This window comes from Chrysoperla carnea, chromosome 3 (genome assembly GCF_905475395.1).
Source record: "Chrysoperla carnea chromosome 3, inChrCarn1.1, whole genome shotgun sequence".
In the NCBI taxonomy this organism is placed as follows: domain Eukaryota; kingdom Metazoa; phylum Arthropoda; class Insecta; order Neuroptera; family Chrysopidae; genus Chrysoperla; species Chrysoperla carnea.
Window position 1 is genome coordinate 63,586,644 of NC_058339.1, and position 23,262 is coordinate 63,609,905.

At 28.0% G+C, this 23,262-nt stretch overlaps 1 protein-coding gene across 1 annotated transcript in view; it reads right to left on the minus strand.

Moving 5' to 3' along the window:
• LOC123296583 (MICAL-like protein 1) overlaps positions 1-23,262 on the minus strand; it is a 284,328-nt gene that overhangs the window by 78,062 nt on the left and 183,004 nt on the right. The window contains exons 2-3 of the mRNA XM_044878111.1: positions 22,762-22,941; positions 6,082-6,269 (exon numbers count right to left, since the gene is read on the minus strand). Coding sequence (XP_044734046.1) covers positions 6,082-6,269; positions 22,762-22,913 — 340 coding nt within the window. The 5' untranslated portion in view covers positions 22,914-22,941. The remainder of the gene's footprint in view (positions 1-6,081; positions 6,270-22,761; positions 22,942-23,262) is intronic.

The following is a 23,262-nucleotide window of genomic DNA, read 5'->3' on the forward strand; positions in this document are numbered from 1 at the left end:
AATATGTAAAAATCTTGACTCCATATATCGTTTTTATTTCAGTTTTGCATTTTTTATTGATAGTATAATTGGGGTCCTGAATCAATTTGCGCAATTAAGACAGCATTTGTTAAATCGTTATTTTTCGAAGTAAATGTGAATTAAAATTATCGGAATAGGCTCTAAATAATTTTTTGAAGAGAGTCTAACAATTGAGAGGATGCTCGATCATCTCATGAGGTGGAAAAACGCAATTGAAATTATATTATGAAGTTATTATGAAAGAACATCGTACATCGAGCAAACAACTAAATTCTGTAAAGAGTTTAAAAACAATAATTTTTTGAAAAAAATATTTTTAAGTAAAGAAACTTCATGAAGTCATCAAATCAACACCACTCCTCAAAAATTTTCAATATTTTTGAAAATAAATTTTGATGATTTAAACAAATTATGTTGACATTGGTGTCTGATTTTTTATTAATAATAATCAAAAAATGTAAAATGATTAAAAATTTAAATATTAATGTTAAGAATAATTCAGTATCACAAGTTGGTAGTAAATTTTATTATCTCAAGATTTTTGAAATTTTATGTTGTATTGTCTGCGGGTATAAATTTTCTCATTGTTAAACATGCAATAGCAATGTGCCCATGAAAGAAATATACTGGTCTCAACTTAAAAAAAATACGCGTAATGTATCTGCATGTATAATTGGTTTTACCGTTTTTCTTCTGGCATTAAATTTTATTATGAAAATTATTATGACAATATTATTATTTATTTCAAATAACTTGAATATTAACATTTAAAACACTGAGATAATAAAATAATTTTTAGAAAAATATTTAAAAGTTCTTTTTTGTCATTTTTTTTATTGAATTTCGACTAATCCTGTTGTCAAGCATTGCACCTATCGCAAAAAAAGGAAATACTATTGGTGGAGATTCATAAGACGATTTCAAAACAGCATATTTTCTTGAAATTTATACAAATCGACAGCTCATAATGACTACAACAAAAAAGACGCATAAGTGATCGATTCAGTACCATTCATTGACCTATGCAGTGGCAGCCTTAGCTTTTTTATCGCCCCTACGCTGCGGTTGACACTACCGCTTTTTTTTTGTCTTCAAAATCTACCTGGGGCCCCCAACAGGGTCTTTTCCCAGAAATTTGTCTATTACCTACTATTCTACCTGGGAGCTGCACACGAGATCCCTTAGAAAAATTTGCTACCCGTACTCCATGGCGTTGTTGGCGTGAGCCATAGTCCAGTCCTGCGGCTAAGAATCGATACAAGGATTGCAAATTTATTGAACATTTCAAAATGTTACCCTTACGAGCAGTGACATATTTTGTGATTTCCTCGAAGTATCTTCTCGAATATGAAATAGAACATTAACCGAAGCGGCACATAAACGAATGATACCTATGGGTTTTAAGGAAATTCCATCAGAATTGTAAGCTTAGATTACGATATATTCTGGGTATGGAAGGTCAGAGTCATTATTTCTGGCCAGAATGAATTAGACCTGGATCCTCTTGTTAGTATATACTTAGGCATCAAATAGGCTAACTAGATCAAATTATAGCTGCGATAATGATTTTTCAGTATAATCACTAAAAGTATTCGGTTCGATTCCAGGCACACGAACTTGGCTCCTAGCGTAGGCCAAATGTAATTTTTAGCTGGGTTATACGCCACCTTATAAATTCAAGACTTCAATTGTACAGACATATAAACCAATAATTATTGTAAATAAATAACAATAATTACGTAATAAAACCTATTATTTATTTTATTAAAAAAAACACATTGTACACCTATATTAAGAGAGATGACCCAAGATATAAAAATATTATTTTATTTTTTTTTTATATTAATCACAATTTTTTTTTTTCACATATAATAAAATATAAATTTAATAAACACAAGGTTATAACAAATAAAATAATAATAGCAATAATAATTATAATTATAAACTATTATTATTGTAAGAGTAAATTCGTGATTTGTTGTTACAATATAAAAATAAAAATACAATAATATACCAACACTCACTACTGTTTTCCGTCTTATTAAACAAAAGAATTTTCATAAATCGTGCAATTACTTCAAATATAATTAACATTGTGTACTTACTAAGGTACGTTTATGGTGTGATACCTCTTTTAAAACTTTGGTAAAGTTAGTCCAAAAAATATTTAAAGAATTACTTTTTTTAGGAGTTCGCGTTCAGTTGCCTCAATTTTTGTTCATTATTGTTTTCAATTTCACAATTAAAGCTTTTAAGATTAACAAAGTTCTAGGAAATAAAATTTACTCAGTTTATAAATCTAAGCATTTTTTCTCTAAAGTTAATATATAAGAGCAAAAATTGTACGCGTACGCCGGTTAATTTTTTGATATCTCTGTGTTAAATTTATTAATTTCAGCTTTTAAAGTTTGCATTTTTAACAGTTAATTAAATCCTATAATGAAGTGTTTTTAATGGTATGCTTTATTATGTAAAAAGGCTTCAGATTAATTTGGAATTTCTTGAGATTAACTTGGAAAACTAATATTCATTAATTAAAAGCATGACTAATTTTTTTCTATAAAGAAAATTACAACAAGCGGCACTCGTTTTTCCATCAAATACATTTAAAGTGATGAAATGTATGGCATTTGTGTTAAGAAAATAAATGATTTTCTCTAAATCTTAGGGCATCAATATTTCAAAAACTATAGTAACTTAATTTTCCTCTAATTTTCCTGTTAAGTTATAACGGAATCCACCGTCAAAATTTGAACGCAAGTCTCAAATATTTGCATACACTCTTTTTTGGCAACTTTCTTAAGTTCAAAAATTGAACCAGAAAGCCAATATTATCTATAAAAGCATGTCTCTATCTCTTTCTTGTTTCGGCAAAAGACAGTTCTTATAATTTTCCAATAAAATTTGTTGTTTTTTTTGCCTAATGATTTATAGCAGTAAAACGAAAATTTCTGTTTTCATCATTCGAAATATCTTACAAAATCTACATAAAGGTTCAGAGAGATTCATAAATGAAATGCCTAATAACACTAGGCGTTATAGTTACTACAATTGAATTGTAATACCTCACTTTGTATTTTAGAACTTCGAGCGTAAATAATTCCGTCCATATTAAAATTCAGACAATAATTAAGGAAGCTGTATCTTGTTAATGATAAATTGGATTTAACTACAAAGAACCTCGTACTGTACTTATTTGAAATCGAATCCAGAAATCGCTTTTCGTATGTCATTTATCGATGATATTTCAGTTTTTATTTTTGAGTGAAAATTATCTTTGGGTTTTATCAAATTTAGAGATAAATTCTTTCGATTTTAGTAATTTCCTTAAAAGACAAACACCTTTAAAAAATCACGAAAAACTTTTTGTTTCGTTTTCGTTATGTTGATATAACTGTATACAAACTAATTTTCTATTCCAAAAACAAAATAATTATTTCCCTATTAGAGACTTTTTCGGCTATTCACAAAAACTTAAGTCTTTTCTATCTTATATATTCCAAAATCAGAAGGGACAAAAAATTTCTTCGAATCTTTTATATATGTCGATAGTATATCAAAAATCAAGTATACAGTCAGTGACGCATTTAAGGAATAGGGCGCTGTGGGCCTTGAAACTATAGTTTAGAAACAGTTTTTTCGTTACTAAACTTGGTGTCCCCTTCTCATGCCCTTTCATACATATTTGTCTTATTTCCCCTTTTTTAGCCTTCGTAAATTCACTTGCCATTCCTTAAATCTGCCACAGTATTCAGTGATATGTTCGAAACAAAGCCCAATTTTTAAATAATTTTAAACCTAGAAAAGACCATAAATAAATTTAATAAAAATGTTACTGCTAATTTTTCAATTAAATTGAGTTGATTATCGTTTAATTTTGGAGTTGATATTCTTATGTCATTTCGAAAACAACAGACAAGTAAAATGGAACGTCAATATCCTACAGATTCCCTGTACTCTCCCAACACAAGTTTGGTGTTGGTGTGGTTTTTTTTTTTCTAAATTCATTTAATATGTAATTACAAACACACAAACAAAAAAAACATATTTTTGTCTAATGATTTCATTAAATAATATACATTTTTTTTGATTTGATGATGAAGAAGATGAATGCTTTGTTTTATAAAATTATGTGTGTGTGGCCATGATCTAGCTAAAGGTTAGAACAGAGATAGATGTAATAATATTCATTCTGTTGTTTTTAAAAATATATATTTATTTTGTAAAAGTCACGATTTTGGTATATTTTTATTATATTTTTGTTAGAAAAAAATAAAGAACTGCTTTTTAACTATCAATTTTATTTAATTAATAAATATAGGTATCTACTCTTTAATAAAAAGCAGGTTGTTGCCATTTAGAATAGTAAGATTACAAAAAAACCTTGCGTAGGTCAATGTTATTTATTTGTAAAATTAATTTAATGTTGTTTTTTTTTTTATAACATAATGGTTTAATTTGTTTTAAATGGCTTTATAAATATAATAATATTATTCTTTGTTACCGTTAAAAATAATGATCAAAATAATCATCGGCGTGCTTAAACTTTGGTCCAAGAAAATTTTTAGTAGAATTTTTAAACATTTCATAATTTCTAAAGTGTTTTGTCCATGGTTCAAGGATATTTTTGGTGGAATTTATAAATATTTCGTAGATTCTACAGTATTTTGGTAAAAAGACATGTTAAACCAACAAATTCAATGATAAGCTTGCCCCCGCCCAAGAGGAGTTACTTGAGAAATTTAACCGATTTATATTGTTTAAGGTTTCAAATAGGTATAAAAAACTAACCTAAATTTTTGAGCACTATCTAAGCAGGTTTTTAATAGCCTAACCCCCCCCCCCCCCACAGCTTACAATTGATGAATATGTGCTTTTTATCTTATTCTAATAACAGACCACATGCCCAAGCTGAAATTTTTCGGATGAAATCTATGACCCACCAGGAAACATGTGGAAAAAGTACCTCCTATATTAAAGTAAATTTAAGCAGCATGGCATCAGTTTTGCACGGTACAGGTGAGTCCAGGTGAAAATATGCTCCTGCATCAGAAAATGTGTACGGCGTTGCCGGGTAATAAGGATTCGAAGGATAAGTCTGAATAAGGATTCGAAGCGAATAATATAAATGCCGTACATAAATAACTAATAATTTTTTCATAGTGTCATTTCCAAGTTGATCGGCCGATTTCAATGAAATTTTCTTTTATTTGGAAGTTTATTTAATAAGAATGGATGCTGACTTTGTGAAAAATCTTATCAGTTGTTAAAATCATTATTAGATTTTTTTTTTAAATTATTTTAATCAAATAGTTATGTGCAACCTATTCAAATTTACGCAATCAACAGATAAATTCTCAAAAGTTCATGACGATACTAAGAAATAAGTGCATTACTAAAATTAAATTTATTTCACGTGTGAAACATATTGAATGTCTCTTTTTTCCTTCTAATTAGATAAATTATTTTTGATTTTAATTACAAATTACGTCCTTCCTTTCAAAGATAATTGATAAGATAAATTAAACAAAATTTAAAAAAAAATCTATTTTAGACAATTTATGATAGTAGGCATTAAAAATATATAATTCAACAAATTAATAGGGTTAATTAACATCTTTTAGTCTTTAAATTGCGGAAGTAGTATACAAAACATGTTAATAAAATATATTGATCATTAGAAAATAAATATAGGTTGGCCCACCAAAAAACAAATGGTCAAAATGTTGTTACCGAAGTAATAAAATTTAACGATGTAATCGATTAGAAGCTTATAAAATTAAAAGTAAGGATAAAGTCTTCCAAAACTATAGTGATTTCAGCTAGTGGTTTCTCGCAAAAGAAAATGTTTTTGAACAGTTTTGAATTAAATTTTTGGAGCCCCTTTTTTTTATTTATTTAATTACAATTTAAAGTGTCCACTCTGTTTATCTCATTTAATTAATAATAAACACTTGACTTTAAAGACAAAATAAAAATTATATATTTTGAGTTTAAGTGTCGTTTATAAGTTTTATTACAACACAAGTTGACAAAAAAAAACAAGTTTCAGAATCTTACCTTGTGTGCTGCCAAACTTTTGATAATATTGTGATAAGTATGTGAGTATTGATAGACGATCTGGTACCGGATATTCAACCATGTCTTCAGCATCCAATAATGCAGGAATGCCTAAATGATGTTCGGCAATGCGGAATGCAAGTTCATTGTTGCGATAGATGTCGTTTTTATTCAAGCTGTTAAAATCACTGTAACAAACAAAATTTTTTTATTAATTCATGAAACGAATTGATTCAAATAAAGAAAATGATTGAAAATGTTCTTAAATAATCAATGTAGGTAAACGATGCAATAAAATTTCCAAGTAATTTTTTATTTTATGGATAATTTCTCTTTTCACTTTTCTCTCATACTTAAAAATTTCGAATTGGAATCAGTTATTTTTAATCAGCCGGGCGTTCGCCGTTTTTTTTTATCAATTTCCTAAAGACTACTATTAAAAGAGTTACTAAATACTCGAATAATCGTCAAATAAACCCGATTACTGTATTTTTTGGATCATAATTACTTTTTAAATCATTCTTATTTTAGTTTATACCATAAGATTTATGAAATGCCAAAACAAAAAATAGTTCTTATTAGGTCTTAGTTTCTTCGATTTTTTCAAAGGATGCAGCATTAATTAAGAAAATTTTTTGGCTCCGATTTTGATGAAACTTTGCATAAATACGATAATGTTGACCCAAAAAATATGAAATTTGATTCGTAATATGATTGGATAAATAGTTTCTGAGATAGCACTTGAAATCTTAAGATTTATTAGTAACATTTTATTTTTGGATCAAATTAACTTTAAGATACTTAGTTCTAATAAATTCTGAAACCAACAAAATTTTGATTTTTTCGATTTTTTCAAAAGGACCGACCCCTTAATAGCAAAAAATGAGGCATCGAGATATATATGAAAAGCGATTTCTCGTATGGATTTTCTTATCAAATATTTGTCTTACAGGTAAAAAAATTGAATTTTTATTATTTGAGGGCTCCAATTACCATAGAAATTCCAAAAACCGAAGTTTACGGATTATCTCATTAACAATAGGGTGAAAATCGTAAATATCACAAAAAATTTTGTTCCGGGCCATGTAAAGTACCCTTCACAAAAATTACATATAGGTCTAGAAGTCAGGAAAGGGTGGTTACCATAGTAGTTATAACAATAATATAATTTTCAGATTTAATATGGACACCAAACTAATGAGTGTATCTCTAATCCTTTTATTAAATCGCCCACATCTTCATTGAAATATTTGTTTTATTATTTATTCGAACCCAACTTGTAACTATATTATCATTTTGATAATAAAAAAAATTCAGAAATGTTTTTTAAAGTGCTTTTTTACATGTGAATTACGAAATTTTTAAGTATAAAATAAAAACAGAATAATAATAAACAGAATCTACATTTTACTGCACTTTAATGATAAATTTTCCATCTACCTAATTGACTTTATTATAAATGAACGTGATTTATTAATGACAACAGCTGTACAAATAAAATGCTTTGTTTTAATTTGCTTAAATATTTAAAGGATCGGTTAGCAAACAGATGTTTTATAAATCTAGAATTTAAAATTCTGATTAGCCACATAATAAATAGATCTATACTTTTTTTTGAATTTGTTATTTTATTTACCTTGTTAAGGAAAATAAAATTTGCTACATATCATTTGATATTTAATGCATAAATAATTGATTGACAGACATATGCTCTTAATATGTGAAAGGAACATTTATTATTAACATATATTCGACTTTCGAATGCTACACAAATTTACGACTCTATTAAATAAGTAGAACGATTCAATTATATAGTTTTTTTGTTGAGATATAGCACAAAATGTATTTTGAGTTTTTTATTGCTAAAAAATCGTAAGTATTTCCTGTTGATTGTTGATAGTATCTCCTTTTATTGGCCAAATTTTATTGAAAAACGGTTTATGGTATGGCTAATAAAATCTAAATAAGTTGATGAGTGCATTAACCGGGTGTTTGTATTATAGGGGAAATTGGTATTTCTTATCTTAATTTGCTCAATATTGTTATTTACTCAAAACTAATGCCCCTCCTTTCTTTATATATTAAATACTATTTAAATGGTTGATTAAACTTGCATGAAATCTCATACACATACAGAAAAAAATTGAAATTTTGATATTGCTTTCAGTTTCATCTCAAAATATCTGAAATTGAGCTAAATAATAAACCCAAATGAAGAACAAGTTTTCTAGCATTCCACGTATTTCAGAACTTTTCAAATTAAATATTTCTCCGAATGATCAAGATAGAGAATGATCAAGACTTATACATATATAACATAACCTTATAGCCTGTGACTTTTTCAAGTTTTTTTGTATGTAATTTATGGCAGTTCTTTTCGTAAAATTCATGAATTTTAATGATATTACCTGTGTAACACATTAAAGCTATGACTAACATCAGTTGTATATCAACTGTACAATCAGATACGGAAAAATCGAAAAAATACGAATCCGATTAGGTTAGGTTAGGTTAGAGTGGCTGTCCTGGGGTGGGACACACTTAGACCATAGGGTCCGTTGTGATACCGAAAAAGGGTTGATCCATTACCGTCCACTACTCCATGAACCATTTGGAGCTGTTTAAGAACAGCAGGAGAGCTTTTGACGTCGACGGACTCTAGGTCGAAGAGGTCGTCCAAGAGAGGCTGGCTCAAGTAAGTCCATCTCCTCATGACAGGAGCTGGGCACCGACAGAGAAGATGAGTCATTGTCCCCTCCTCAACAAATTTATGGTAACTTCGGCCATTCAACATATTAAAATATTTCTGTAACGCTTTTTTAATTGATAGCAAATTTGAATTTAGACTAAGGATGTCCAAATCTACTACACATTATTTGATTTTTTTCACCAGGTTCGAAATTAAGCCCAGATCAGGCCCAAACGCATTTTGATAAATCTCCGGTTCTACATTAAATAAAATAAATCGATCGGCAGTAAAAGCTTTACTCTGACAACTTGTAAAATATGGCCGGCTTAAAAATTTCTAACCTCAAAAATTTACCTCTTTTTCGCGGCTCTAATATTGACCTAAATCTACAAGATCTATTTTGATTTTTTGCCATCTGCATTCGTCGCTCTAAAAACTCAATTTTACGTTTTCCGAAAATGATTGATTTCGACGGCGAAAGTGGCGATAGTAAAAAAAACAAAATCGAGGTCAAACAACATAAAAATCACTATCACACGCAATTTCTTTCGAAACGAGCTTGATTTCAACTCCCCCGAAATTGGTCTATATATGGAAAAAACGCGAACTAAAAATGTTCAAAAATATCTTCTAAACAGTATGGATTTCTATTCTTTGTTTTAAATATCGACAACTTTGAAAATTTATAGTATCTAACAGAAACGGTCAATACATTTACAAATTTTTTTTTGTTACTTTATGTCGTTGTAAACTGCTTCTTTGAAATATTTCGTACAAAACTACTTTAAGTTCCATATCGTTAGAAATGGCTTAACGAAATCAAGCATTTTTTCTTAAATCAGTTTCATGGCAAACTTCTAATTGATTGAATGAAACACCGTGGCTCAAACTCAACTCAGATGATATCATTTTTTTACGATTACGAGTGTACATACATATATACATGTATAAAGATTGATTAAAACTGGTTCAATATTTCGCAACTGGTTTTTTATTATTAATATCAACAAATATTATTATTTTGTAACTAGTTATAAAAAAATAAATTACTCTCGCAGAATAGATACATTTATTTACTACATAGCATAGTTACAAACGAGTAACATTTACTACTGATACTAAACTACTAAACTGCATGCATGTGTGTAATCAAATTAAATGGTTAACAACATTAACTGAATTACATATTTTTTATTTTATTTTATTTTAAATAATACTATGATTTGTTTCAATTTATTATTATTATTATTTTGTGTCGGTTAACAAGTTTTCTAAAAATAAAAATAACTTTTTATATATTACCCTACATTATAAAACTTTAATAGCCATCGAATACCATGTATGGTTTTTTTTTTAATTTTTGGTTTGGTTTTTTTCTGTAATTTGCATAAAGATTTTAATAAATGATATTAAAAGTGTAACTATAAAATTATCATTAAAAAAGTTATTTATTGAAAAAAAACTACTTTTTATATGACTATACTGACATGGTTACCAAAATTATAAGGGTCGAATTAATCGTTAAGCAAGCTTGATCGAAGCTCTAGGCAACGTATCCATAAGCTTGTGTTAAAGCTCCACAAACTTATACTAAAACGGTTCTATAATATTTTCACTTAGCCAAAGGCCAAAAATGCAGAATTCGAGAATTTAAGTAATTTATTTCAAAATAGCTGATTACAAACTTTATGTCAAATCTACGGAAATTGTGTTGCTGGAAGACCAAGCAAGAAGTGACTTCGTCTGCTCTAGTTTATAATAACGCTTCCTTACAACTCATTACTATCTTTGATCGGACCTTAAGGCTGTTATCATGCTAAAATATTGTCAAAAAGTTTTGGATTTTATGCGCGGTAAGAGTATGTAAGCTTGTATTCAAATAAGGTACAATTTTTATCAGTACTGTACCACTCAATTGTTTCTCATACATACATACATACATACCACAATACCCTAAGTATAGTTGTTTCTGTTCAACAAATATGTTTAAACTTGTCATTAATATATCTAAATGATGAAACTGTCCTTTGTTTTCCTTTTTCTAACACAGAAAAAATACATCAAGGAAAAATTAATTTTTATTTATCCTTAGCTTTTATGGCCTCTAAATTCGGTCAAGATCCTTGCATATTAATAGTTAGTTTGCTTCCAAAGCCCGAGTCTTGAAGCCTTACTCCGAGCAGTATAGTCTCCTAACAAACAAATAAAGAGTTTACAAACTTAGGATCAACTTCAGTGCTGCCTGTAAAGTAATTTTTATCACACTTGTGATTCCAAGGATAGGAAAACTTGTATTTTAGCAATACTCTTATTTTTAATCGTTACTAATGCATGGAGCATATTCAGAGTGGACCGTTTTAATCTATAATTTCTAATGGTTCGTTGTGTAGTTAGTCTATCAAAAGACAAAAAAAAATTAAACAAAAGTTACAGAGTTAGATGAGGGACCTCATGTTCTGACATCAGATTGGATTCTTAGAGGTAAGAGATAGAGAATAACACTTTAAATTAGCAAGTTGATCCTCATAAAAAAACTAACATTTTATATTCCAAAATGTTCATTGTTTAAAATTGGCTATGTTAAAGCGTGTAAATAGTGAATCATATTAAATACGTCATAAGTAGGTACTATATAGCAGCTTTGTGTTACTCAAACCAGATTAATCACCTGCAACCATATCTTTAATTTGCTTCTTTGTATTTGATTATCATGTAAATACGTCACAAAGAACTAGAGCCAAATCACATTCAATATACGTAGGCATTATTTTTATACAATGACCAAATTTCACAAATCGTTTTAAAATGCATAGTTCGTTCTTTGTTTGGTAAAATAAAAAAGATGGTTTATAATACCATTGAAAGGAAATGACAATCAGGTCATATTAAGCGGACGTTATCTTTTATAGAAGATAATTATTATACTTTGATATTATTTAATGATAAAGACGAGGTGTTTCTCAATAAAACATGAGACGCTTTACACGACATTCCAATAATTTTCGATGGCATCGCAACTAAAAACTTTCCTTGCTTAAAATATCTCTACACTTCACCATAAAATTGATTTAAATTACCATTTACGTAGTAAATAATTCTAATGATACGAAAACTATTACTACTCCTTTTTATGAAAAAATCAAAATTTGTATATAAATTTTTATTTGTATATAAATCAATAAATTTTTATAACGTGTTCATGTTTTTATTATTTGAGTTTTGCAAGGTTTTCAAAACTCAAGTGGTATAAAACGATATTAGTAATTTTGATGTTAGTTTTTCGATTTTCTAGGAAAAGGTTGACGAATTTTCTTATTGTTACGACTTGTTTAGTACATAATTCAACAATTTTTGGTTTAAAAAACTTTTGTTGTTGAGCTTGAGATATTTAATTATATATTTTTATACCATTTTTGGTATATAAATGTTCTTAAAATCACCTAATTAGTCTGTTTCCGGTTTTCTGTCCGTCCGGCAACACGATAACTCAAAATAACTCAAAAATGAAAAGAGATATCAAACTGAAATTTTAAAGTGTGTTCAACACAGGTCAATTGAATCTTGTATCCGTAGGGCCCATCTAGAAAACCGTTAGAGATAGAACAAAAGTTTAAATATAAAAATGTTCCTTATAAAAAAATTAACAACTTTTGTTTGAAACATTTTTTCGTAAACATCACCGTCTACCCGTGAAGGCGCAAATTAGATTAGAACATTATAGTATGTATTATATTTTATCTAAATGAAGGCCAGTGTTTTATGCCGGTTGATACATAAGATGTACCCTGATTATTTTTCTTTATAGAATCTCCGGATCTACGATTTTTAAATCGAAGCAGAAACTTGATAAAAGGCACTCTCTCTCTCCAGCGTTTAATACAAATTTTTTAGAAAAAACTCTCAAATATAATAATACGTGACATTTTTTGTGGGCAAATAAAAACTTTTTTAAAAATATCTTTAATTTGACAACAAATTTAACATAAGAAAAGACATCAAGACATTTCCTTATTTTTGGTTTTTAGGACCAGGAATTTTAACTCTCTAAGTAAAACCTAATACGGCGTGCTTTTGTCACTTAGTTTGCCACCGATCTACTCTCTGCGTCTGGGATTGGTGTGTATCGTCAGACGACGTCATTTTTTCCGAAAACCTTTTGTTTAAAAAAAATTTAGCTATATATTTTAAGGTTTTTAATAAACAAACTTGTAAACATATATGTTGATAATAATTTTTACATAAAATCACTTTACACATATGACTTGCAGTGTATCGTAGATGTAGACTTTGTAAGTGAATGTGTGTACGTATTTATGCACATAAGGTGGTTTTTTGTTTACATTTATTTAAATACGTATTGAATATAACACCTACATACATCTTATGTTGCTTATATTATATTATTATAATATTATTATTATTATTATTATTATTATAACTTGACTAAGAGACTTGTTCCCCTTGTCAAGGCTGTTGAATCAACGAACCGCGATAATTAACTAACTATATAAGTGTTAGTACCTACATGTACACACAATACACATTGCTTGCAGTATCGGTATTGGTAGAGGTAGGTATGTCACAAATTCATTCAATGAGCTAACAATTTCTTTTTAATAATCATAATATTTATGATAAAAAAATAATAATTGTATTACTATAATAATAATAATATTGTAATACAGTTATTATTAAATTATTTGTGTTTTTGAACAATGAATGTATCTGCTGCCACGCTAATGTGAAAAACTTTGGACTAAGTTTCTTGTTCTTTGTTATAAAAATATTTTCAAACCTCGATAAGCACAAACTTATCAATTCTGTGAGTATACATTAAGATGTTGAAAAAAGGCGGTAGAATCCTTAAATTTTACCCGTACCCGGTTTCGTGTGACTTTACGGGTCTCTTCAATCAAAGAAACAAATCGGGTTTTTTTGCATTTTTGTAATTAATTTATTTAATTTGTTATTAGAACTAGAATATACTCCAATTTTAAAGCTTAAGTCGTATTATTTTTGAAGTTATAAATAATATAAGTTTAAGTACGAACAAAGCAGGTATTTAAGGCGCGTACTAACAAGCACTTCTAAAAAGAATTCAAGGTCCAAGAATCGCTAGCAAACGATTTAAAAGATTTTAACTGTAATAATATAAACATTAAGCGCATTTTCCTCGAAATGGGGTTTTAAAAAAAAGCTCGCACGAATCTGAATTTTTTTTTTGACTTATCGACTGAAATCTTTGTTCACTTAATAGGCTTGCTGACTAATTTTTTTTTTATTATTACTTGAGGTGAAGAATTCTCACTGCAGGAGCAGAAAAGTGCGCATAATATGAACGTTTAAAATTTCTAATTAAACAAAGAGGAAGATATAGGTTAGTGACGTTTTGCTAAAAGAATATGGGCAACAATCTTTGAATGTTAATTACTTCTTCGTTTTTTATCAATTTTAATCACTTTCAAATTTTGTCTTGATATCAAGTTTAATTTTACATTTGTATGCGTAATATGAAAAAATTCGACATCAGACAACTACCGTATTCCCTTTCATTCATAATCCCTGATAATTCTCCCATTTTCTCAGATTCTGGCTACATTGTTCAAAATAGAATAAACGCGAAAATTCAAAAATTTAATTTACGCGAAAGAACATTTAAAACAAAATTTAATTATTATTAGTCTTGCAGTTTTTTCAAATGCTTGTACTGTTATATTATTAAAAAACTAACGTTGTTCGATGTGATGTGGTATGAGACACAGCGTTAAATTCCATATTATGTTGTTTTGAAATTAATAAATTATAGTATTTGTTAACTGAATTTATTGTGTGTGGTTAATTTAATTAAAATAATTCAAATTTAATGTACCTAATCACCTAATTAATAATATTATGTTATTGCTAAATAGATAAAATGTGATACAGACTTAAAAATTTCAAAAATTTGTATTACTGTTCAAGCAATGGACAGAGAGGACCAATTACCCCTAAAGCAAAGGAATAGAGTTTTAACATAATACATTAGAGTAGCTCTTAGTTAAAATGTAAAATCTGAAATTTTTTAAGATTTTCTCGGTTTTCGATTTTTTGATCTCCGATTAAATCAAATTTGGCACTAAGAACTTGAGGTAGTACTATCGGTTATAGATTTTGCATTCAGAATTTAATGAAACTTGGCATAGTTGTCTATTATTATATCATAATTAACCAGTTAAATTTTTAGGGACCTTCAAAGAACTAAAAATCTGAACGTCCAGTTTTGTGAAATAAAATAAAATTTGTGATTTCCCATAAGGATCAATGTTAAAATATCTTTTTTTCAGTTCTCTGAAGGCCCCTAAAAATTTAACTGGTTAATTATGATATAATAATGGAAAACTATGCCAAGTTTCATTAAACTCTGAATGCAAAGTCTATTACCGATAGTACTACCTTAATCAAAATTTTACTGAATTTTTGAATTATAAATGTAATTGTTTATTTTGTTACCTCAATGGTAACGTTAAAAATTTTATTGAATAGATCACAATCAATATAACAATTAAACAAATAAAAAACTATAAAAAAGGTAAAATTATTAAAATTCTACGTTGCTCTTTGTTGCAGAGCTGTAACTGGTCGTAGGGAAATTGGACGCGCTAAGGATTACTTTAAACAGTTGTCTCAAATAATATTTTGTCGAAAACTCTGTCTAATGTCTCTCAAGATATCTGAAATAAGTTTTATATGGAGCAAACAAATAGTTAGTTTGAAATTTGTGTATTTTAAGATTATTGCCTTGTTTTCAAGTTGTATTGGTTGTATGTGTAGTCATGGTAGGGACAATAAAATCAATGCCAGTGCTTCCAGTGAAAAATTTTGGTGATTAAGGAGGCTGTTATGATTAATTTGCGATTTTTTACATGTTAATGTTATATAAATGTCAAATTAAAATTATTAAAAAACATTAATTAATTAAACTTAATGCATTAAAAATTGTGAAAATAAGAAATCAAATTGCACAAATATTATTTTTCAAACGAAAATTATCATAATTATTTATTTAAATTTGTGAGAGAATAATATTAAATTTTCAATGTAAGTCATAAATGCAATCCATACAATTATATATGCATCCATACAATTCTATAATTAAAGTAGTGTATCGTTACCGTGGAAACGCCTCTAATAAAACTCATGCACGGTGCGAGTAAAAACAATTTGAATACAGGTAAAAATGCTCAATTTACTATAGTTTTATTATACAAGAAAACTTTGTCTGAACAGTGTTAAAGTGTAAATTTTTAATTATGTTATAAAAATCAACAACAGTAAAACTTGAATAATAATAATATGCGATATATATTAACTTATACCGTTAAATGATTGGACAAGAGTATTATTTTATATATAATATGTGGAAGGTTTATGACAGACAACTGACGTTATATAATATTACAAAAAATTAATGGTTTAAAATCTGTTTTTTTATGTGAAAGAAATAAAAAATAATATTAGATGATCTTTAAACCTTTTTGAACTTAATAAATATGGTTTTATTGATATTGAATTCAGGAAATTTTATTGTTAGTGTTTGCTTATGTTGTCGGGGACAAAATAAAATTCAGTCAATTCGAAAATTTGGTGAACAAAATAAGTGACGGCTTATGAAGTGAAGGTTATATAGCACAATAATCTTTGTATTTAAAATTGAAATTGCCCAGCAAGTCAGCGGGCGAGTTCACACTAAGTTTACAATAAAGTAAACCCTAACTGATCAAAAATGGTGAAATCGACTTACTTTTTGTGATCTCCATTTTCAACAAACATTTGTATTATCGAAAAAAGAATTGCATTGCATTTACATAAAAAGTTCAAATTAAAATTGAAAAATTGTTTGGCTATCAAGTTATACAAAATGCCTACACAAATTACATTATTGATATTAAATTACCGTAAATTCCATTCCACCTTCTAAATCGATGAACACATCAATTTAATTTTAAATAAAATAATATATAGGTGTATAATATTTAAAAAAAAATAAACTTAAATTGATGTGCATTTCAAAATTGATTATTTTAAATAAAACTAGGTATGCAAAAATTATTTAATTAGATTATTATCTTGAAATGAAAAATTGTGTCTCTTTTTTGTCGACATTTAACAATTATTCCATATATAGGAAACAATATATTATTTCATAAAATATGTTTCAGAGAGTGATTTTTATGGTGTAGTTCTGAGAACAAACCTCTTAAGTACCACGGAGGCAAGTTTAGACTTAATCGATAAAAAACTAAATAATTAAAAAAAATTATTTTTGATATTTTGAAAATTACTCCAGATATCGAAAAATTTTATTCTTACTTTTCGTCTTATATTGTCAAGTTATTAACATTATTCACCATCAAAATTCAAAATATATATTTTCTTTAAATTCGTGTCCCCACTACCATGCTCATACATCCTTAAATAGATGTAATTTTAGAAGAAATATTGAGAAATATTGCACGAATCATAAACCTAGTGTATTTACGAATCAGAGTGTATTTACGTCACAGATAGTATAATATACAAAACCTCCTGCCATCTTTTAATCATATGCATACTTATTATAATTTTTTTTAAATGCATTACTGTGTCAGTATATGTTTGTTATTCAAAGCAAAAAAAAAAGGTACACAGGTTTATGTACGGTTTAATAAAAGCATTTAGTAAATAAAATATTAAAAATAAAGGATAGTGTAGCAACAACGTATTATATTATATAGGTTAAATTTAATTGGCCATTATATAAAAAATAGTTATGTAATATTAATTTATTAAATAAGAATGAATGTGCATGATATCAGAGATGCGATGATGAACATTCAATAATTTATTGTTATTGTTGCTTGCTTATGATGTATATTTTTATTTGATTTTTTTAACAGAATTTATGATATAACTGTACAGGTTGTTGCATTATAGTTTTATATATACAACACTAGCACAGTGTAGCCGTAGCGTAGCGCATTCTTCAACAATCATTATCTTGAATACCTACATTATTTTATTTTATTTAAAAAAAATATAAACACGATATATATAGAATATTTTGTGTTATTAATTATAATTATCATCAGTTTTAATTTAGTTTAAAATCAAATCAAATTTAATAAAAGTTGCAGTTCTTTTGTGTTGATTGATTATTCATTATCAATGAAAAATCTGTATATACAGGTTGAGCCATTTTAATCTATAATGGTAGTTAATCATTCAAAAAAAAAAAAAAAACTTATGCATAAGTTGCAGAGTTTGATGGGAGACATCATTTTTCGAAATCAGACTAGACCTAGTTCTACGGGTTTCATTAATAGTCAACTTAGATCCTAAACGGTAAGAGATAGAATGGCACCTTAAATTAGGAAGTAGAACCTCATCAAAAACATTTATCATGAAAACAAATTGTATAAATTATGTAGGAGTCAGAAATTACACCAATAAGGGTGAAAATTATGTGAATAATTTTCAATGTGGAAACTTTATAAAAATAATTTTCTAGGCAAATTTAAGTCAACGTCCGCTATGGTTTCAACGATGCTAAGAGAATTTCTAATTATTCTTCGCAAAAGTATTATGTTGGGAATGTTACTTTATAAATGGAAAATCTGAAAATATGTTTCATCGTTGTACCGAAGTATGCAGAACAATGGTTATCATTCGGGATGCAGCATATTTGACTGCCATGTGCCTTAATAATTTTACATCAAATTTTTAAATGACACAAACCTGCTGATTTAAACAATTTGAATAATCCCTTTAGATTATAAATGTGAAAATAAGGTTGTTTGTTTGTTTGTGACGCTTTTAGCAAAAACTACTGAATGGATTTGATTGAAACTCTACAATAATATAGCTCATAAATCAGCACATGAGCTATCATTTATAAAGATTTATTTAAAAATAAATTAAATCTAGTCTTACATTTTGCTGCACCATCTATGAGCATCATTTTGAGCTATAAATTCATGGCCATCTATTCTGGTATACTTAATGAATTATGTCTTTTTACATTTAAAAAAAATTGAAAATTGTGCATATATTTTACCTGTGTAAAACCTATCCCTATTTCGAGTGTTATGGCAGGGGGATAAGCGAGTCATAATCAGGCTTTACTTTTAAAATATGAATATCAAGCTAGTAATATATATTAATTTTTGATAATTTTTTATGCAAGGTGACCCAAACTTTTTGTTTTTCATGTAAAAACTGAAAATTTTTTAATTTTTTTTAAAATACTTTTTTATTCTCTTAGAGAAACTTCCTAATTTTTTAAAAAAACCTTACTTGTCACTAAGCAGGTTAGTGACAAGACTAAGAGGTTAGTACTTAAAACAGGTAGTAATAAGCGATTTGTACACTAATGACAAAGGTCATATAAATTAGGCGATATTCATACTGAAATTAAAAGAATACTATGTAATAACTTACAAATTTTACATTCATTTTAAGATGAAATGGGTATATATGAATAAAGACACAAAGGTCATGTCATTACATAAGATTCATACACAGGTGAACGGTAAAATATTTACAAAAATATCATTTATTTGTTTAAGCCATACGTATAAATTTTATAAAATACAAAAATTTGAGGTTAAAGGAGTGTCCACTATCTCAAAATATAATAATGGATACAAATATCTATTATTTAAGTTTTTTTTTTAAATTACAGAGATGATTTTTATTATTGTTATTGTTCAATTATTATATTAGTATAGATGATAATTTTAGATGAAAGAATATAGGCCAGGGCCTTGATTGTCACGTTGAGTCAGCCTTGACGTCCAATCGAACTATCATTGAATCAGCTGTGTAGAGTGTATACAGTATACACTCTATTGAAGAGATGTTTTACCGTTAGATAAAACTCTTTCAACCTAACTTGTTTAATAATAATAATATAGTGGGTACCACACTAACAAAACAACATTCGATGAACAAGAAATAAGCAGTTGAGCCGCTTTTATTAAAAAGCAACAACAAAATTAGTTTGTTGTTTATTTTGGTCGGGAATGAATATTCAAATATTGATGAGTAAATCTTTTGTCAAAGCAGATGATAACAATTTTTCAGATTTTATGCAATTTTTCTTTATGATTATCTTTCATCCACCCATTAATTATTACGAAACGTATTAGATTAATCAAACGTATAAAATGGGCACAGAACACTCCGATATCTCGAAAATACCTTTTCGAAATATACAGGTATAGACTGGCGACGATTAAAATGATACTGTAGACTAAGATAGTTTTTCTTTATCTCTGACTAGGGAAAAATCCCTCTGCTGGATACCTATTAAAGATATGGATCGATATACAGCTATTTTGAGCTTAAAAGTTTAAGTTTAGTTTTACACACATAATTATGGATAATAAATATTCAGGGTGATTTATAATTGATTGCAGACTTCTTGACTTCCTGAATAAGAATTTTTTCTGAATAAGAACATCTTTTTAAGAATTAAAAATTGAGACTTTAGAATTGAACAATCTATAATTACTCATCAGAACTTTAGAAAATATGTTCAAAGATAATTTTAGAATTTGATAAGCTAACAAAATTAAATTTAACTATGTTTGTCAGCTTTGAAAATGACACTTTTGGAGTTTTTACAAACGCTAAACTGACAATAATAACTTGAGAACGGTAAATTTTGCGAAAAAATCGTAAGCGGTCATTTTTGAGTGAAATGATCCAAAAAAACCTAGGATAGTTTTGCTTGATTTAAAACGTAGATATTTGACTATTTCAGAGGAACAGGGCTTATATAAAATTGGAGCAATAGGAATTCTGGAAACATCCGAAATATGAATCTATAAGTTTCTGTACATTTGACAAAACAATTACTGTCCACACATCAAATACCTCTGGAAAGTGAGATAATTTGATAATTAAATAAAGACAACAATATACTTTTGTTCTTAATATTCACTACCTAATTTAATCATTTTACAACTTTTTTTATAATCTCCTCCATATTATTAAGTGACACCTACTACGCGTGCTGACTTTGATTGGTCTTTGAATGGACAAATTTTTCAACTTTTCTCATAGCAATATCTCAGAAATTAACCTTCAGATCGAAATTTCGTAAAATTCTTTTTCTTTTTTTGCAGCTTGAGGAAGTCAAAGGGTATGCAGTCAGTTACAAAATAACCTGTATAATCTGTCAATATTATATATTTATTGCATTTAAAATTAACATTTTCCCATATTTTTTAAGTTTCACCGATATGACATAATCCGTTACAAAAGTTAATAGCAGAAAAGGCACTTTTACATAGATTTTTAAGTAAGATTTTCAAATTGCGCTTAATTCGATGTTTTCTTTTTGGCTGAACTTAAACGACTCAAAAGAGAATTTTGTCTCAATGATTGCTGCTTATTCAATAACGAATATCGTATATATGCACCACGGTAAAGAGTTGGTGTAGGTATCTCAACTGAACAGACATGCATGCATGCAAACATACAACCAATAAATATTTATATATTAAATGTTTATTATGAATACCACAATTTTAAAATGTATGTTATAAACATAAACGTATACAAGATTGGTAGGTATTATAATTATTTATTAAGTGTTGTTTTAGTTGTTTTAATCATCGCATCAACTCAAAAGGAAAGACTATCCGTGTTTTTAATACAACAAAAATAAAAAGGAAATAAAGATTCGTTTTTTTTTTTAAATGTAATCATGAAGTAGTACTGTGCTTGTTGGCGTCGCGTCGGTACGAAGACAGAGGGTAGAAGAAAGTTATTATATAACTTAGCCTGCATTTACTTCAATTAGACGATTTAAATGAAAATCGTTTTCAAATGTGTATGAGTTTTAATGCATAAAAATGAAAAACCTAATTTGGCAAGAGGGGGCGGGAGCTGATTTTTCGAGCTATTCTGTTAATTTGACTTTATTCTGAGTTAATTGGTGAAAATCAAATCCTTCTAGCATGTATACAACAGAAAACGTAATTTTGGGACTCGATTTTCCGGCGGGCTGTGGTTTATGCAATTTTCTTAAGTATTTATTAAGTATGTTATAATAAAGTATTCGGTTATTTTAACTTAATTAGGCGTCGACTGGTGAAAAACACATCTTTCTTGCATGTGTAGAACAGGAAAATAATAATTTTTGGGGGAGTTTTTCCCATTTTCTGGAGGATTAAATTTAAAAAAATGAAGTTTTTCGTTTTTTCCTAGAGATTTTCTCGGGAAATTTGCAACAGTTTAGTTAACATTTAAATTCGGCTGATTGGCCTGGCTTCTTGATTTTTCAATTCCTTAAACATCTAACTGAGTTGGTGGGGTACCGCTACCCTTCAACCAGACCTCGACGATCTTATTTAGGGGTTCTTCAAGAACAATTACAAAATTTTCCGAAGTGCCTCAAGAACGAATTTCAAATTGTTCATCAGCTCTCATCAAAAAAAATTCGTCTTATAACTGTAATTATCTTAAAAAAAAACTAGTGAACGAATTCAACTTCGTATGGAAAAATATGAAATTTTTGCACCCCGAAGTTGAAACCATACCACCAAGTATGCACCTGATTTACCATCAAGAAGGTTCTCGGTCTTCGAAAGTGATCTAAAAATACGTAAGGAAACTGCACATAGTGCTCCCAAGCGGTCTACCATTCAAGTACTGACTGTACCCAATGTTGCTTAACTTCGGTACATATTATATGTTAAAAACTTTAGAATTTATTATTTATTTACGAAACTTTAATAATTTACACGGTTTTCATACAAAATTTCCGGGGTTTAGAAAGAGTTAGCGGGTAATCCGATAGATGCGAATAACGACTTTCTTTTATACAATGGTGAAGTGGATCAAAATGTTTTTCACAGTAATAATTAGGTATATTTATATCGTTTAAAATACCAAATACCAAAAACACAACCCGTAGTTAGCGTTCTTCAAGACAATTAAAAATAAGTATGTACATTATTACTTACATGAGATCTGGTCGGAAATGATGAATCATGGCGCAAAAGGCGAGACCGTCACGCCATGAGGTGGTCATATTTTCAACCTTGACTCCTGGATAACCCTCGGTCATACGTTTGCACCATACTTCTAAAGCTTTAGTTCCACGACGTTCACCCATTTTTATTTAAAATAAAGTAGATTCAGTTCTGTAACAAAAAATAATAAAATTAATACCAATTTATTGTAAAAATAATAATTTAAATGTATAATAATTGAAAATGTTATTAATAATAGAAAGTAAATTAAAAATATAGAATCAATCACCTGAAGTTAAAATATATGAATGAAAAAAAATTAAAATTTGAGTTTTATATAATTAATTAAATGAAGGTCGCTACTGGCCAAATAAATATAAATTGATAAAATATCATTTTTAAATATTCAATATGTGTGAATTTATTCTATTGGGTGTCTTAATCAATCATCATTGTAATAAATCATATAATGCTTACACAGAAAATTTTTTT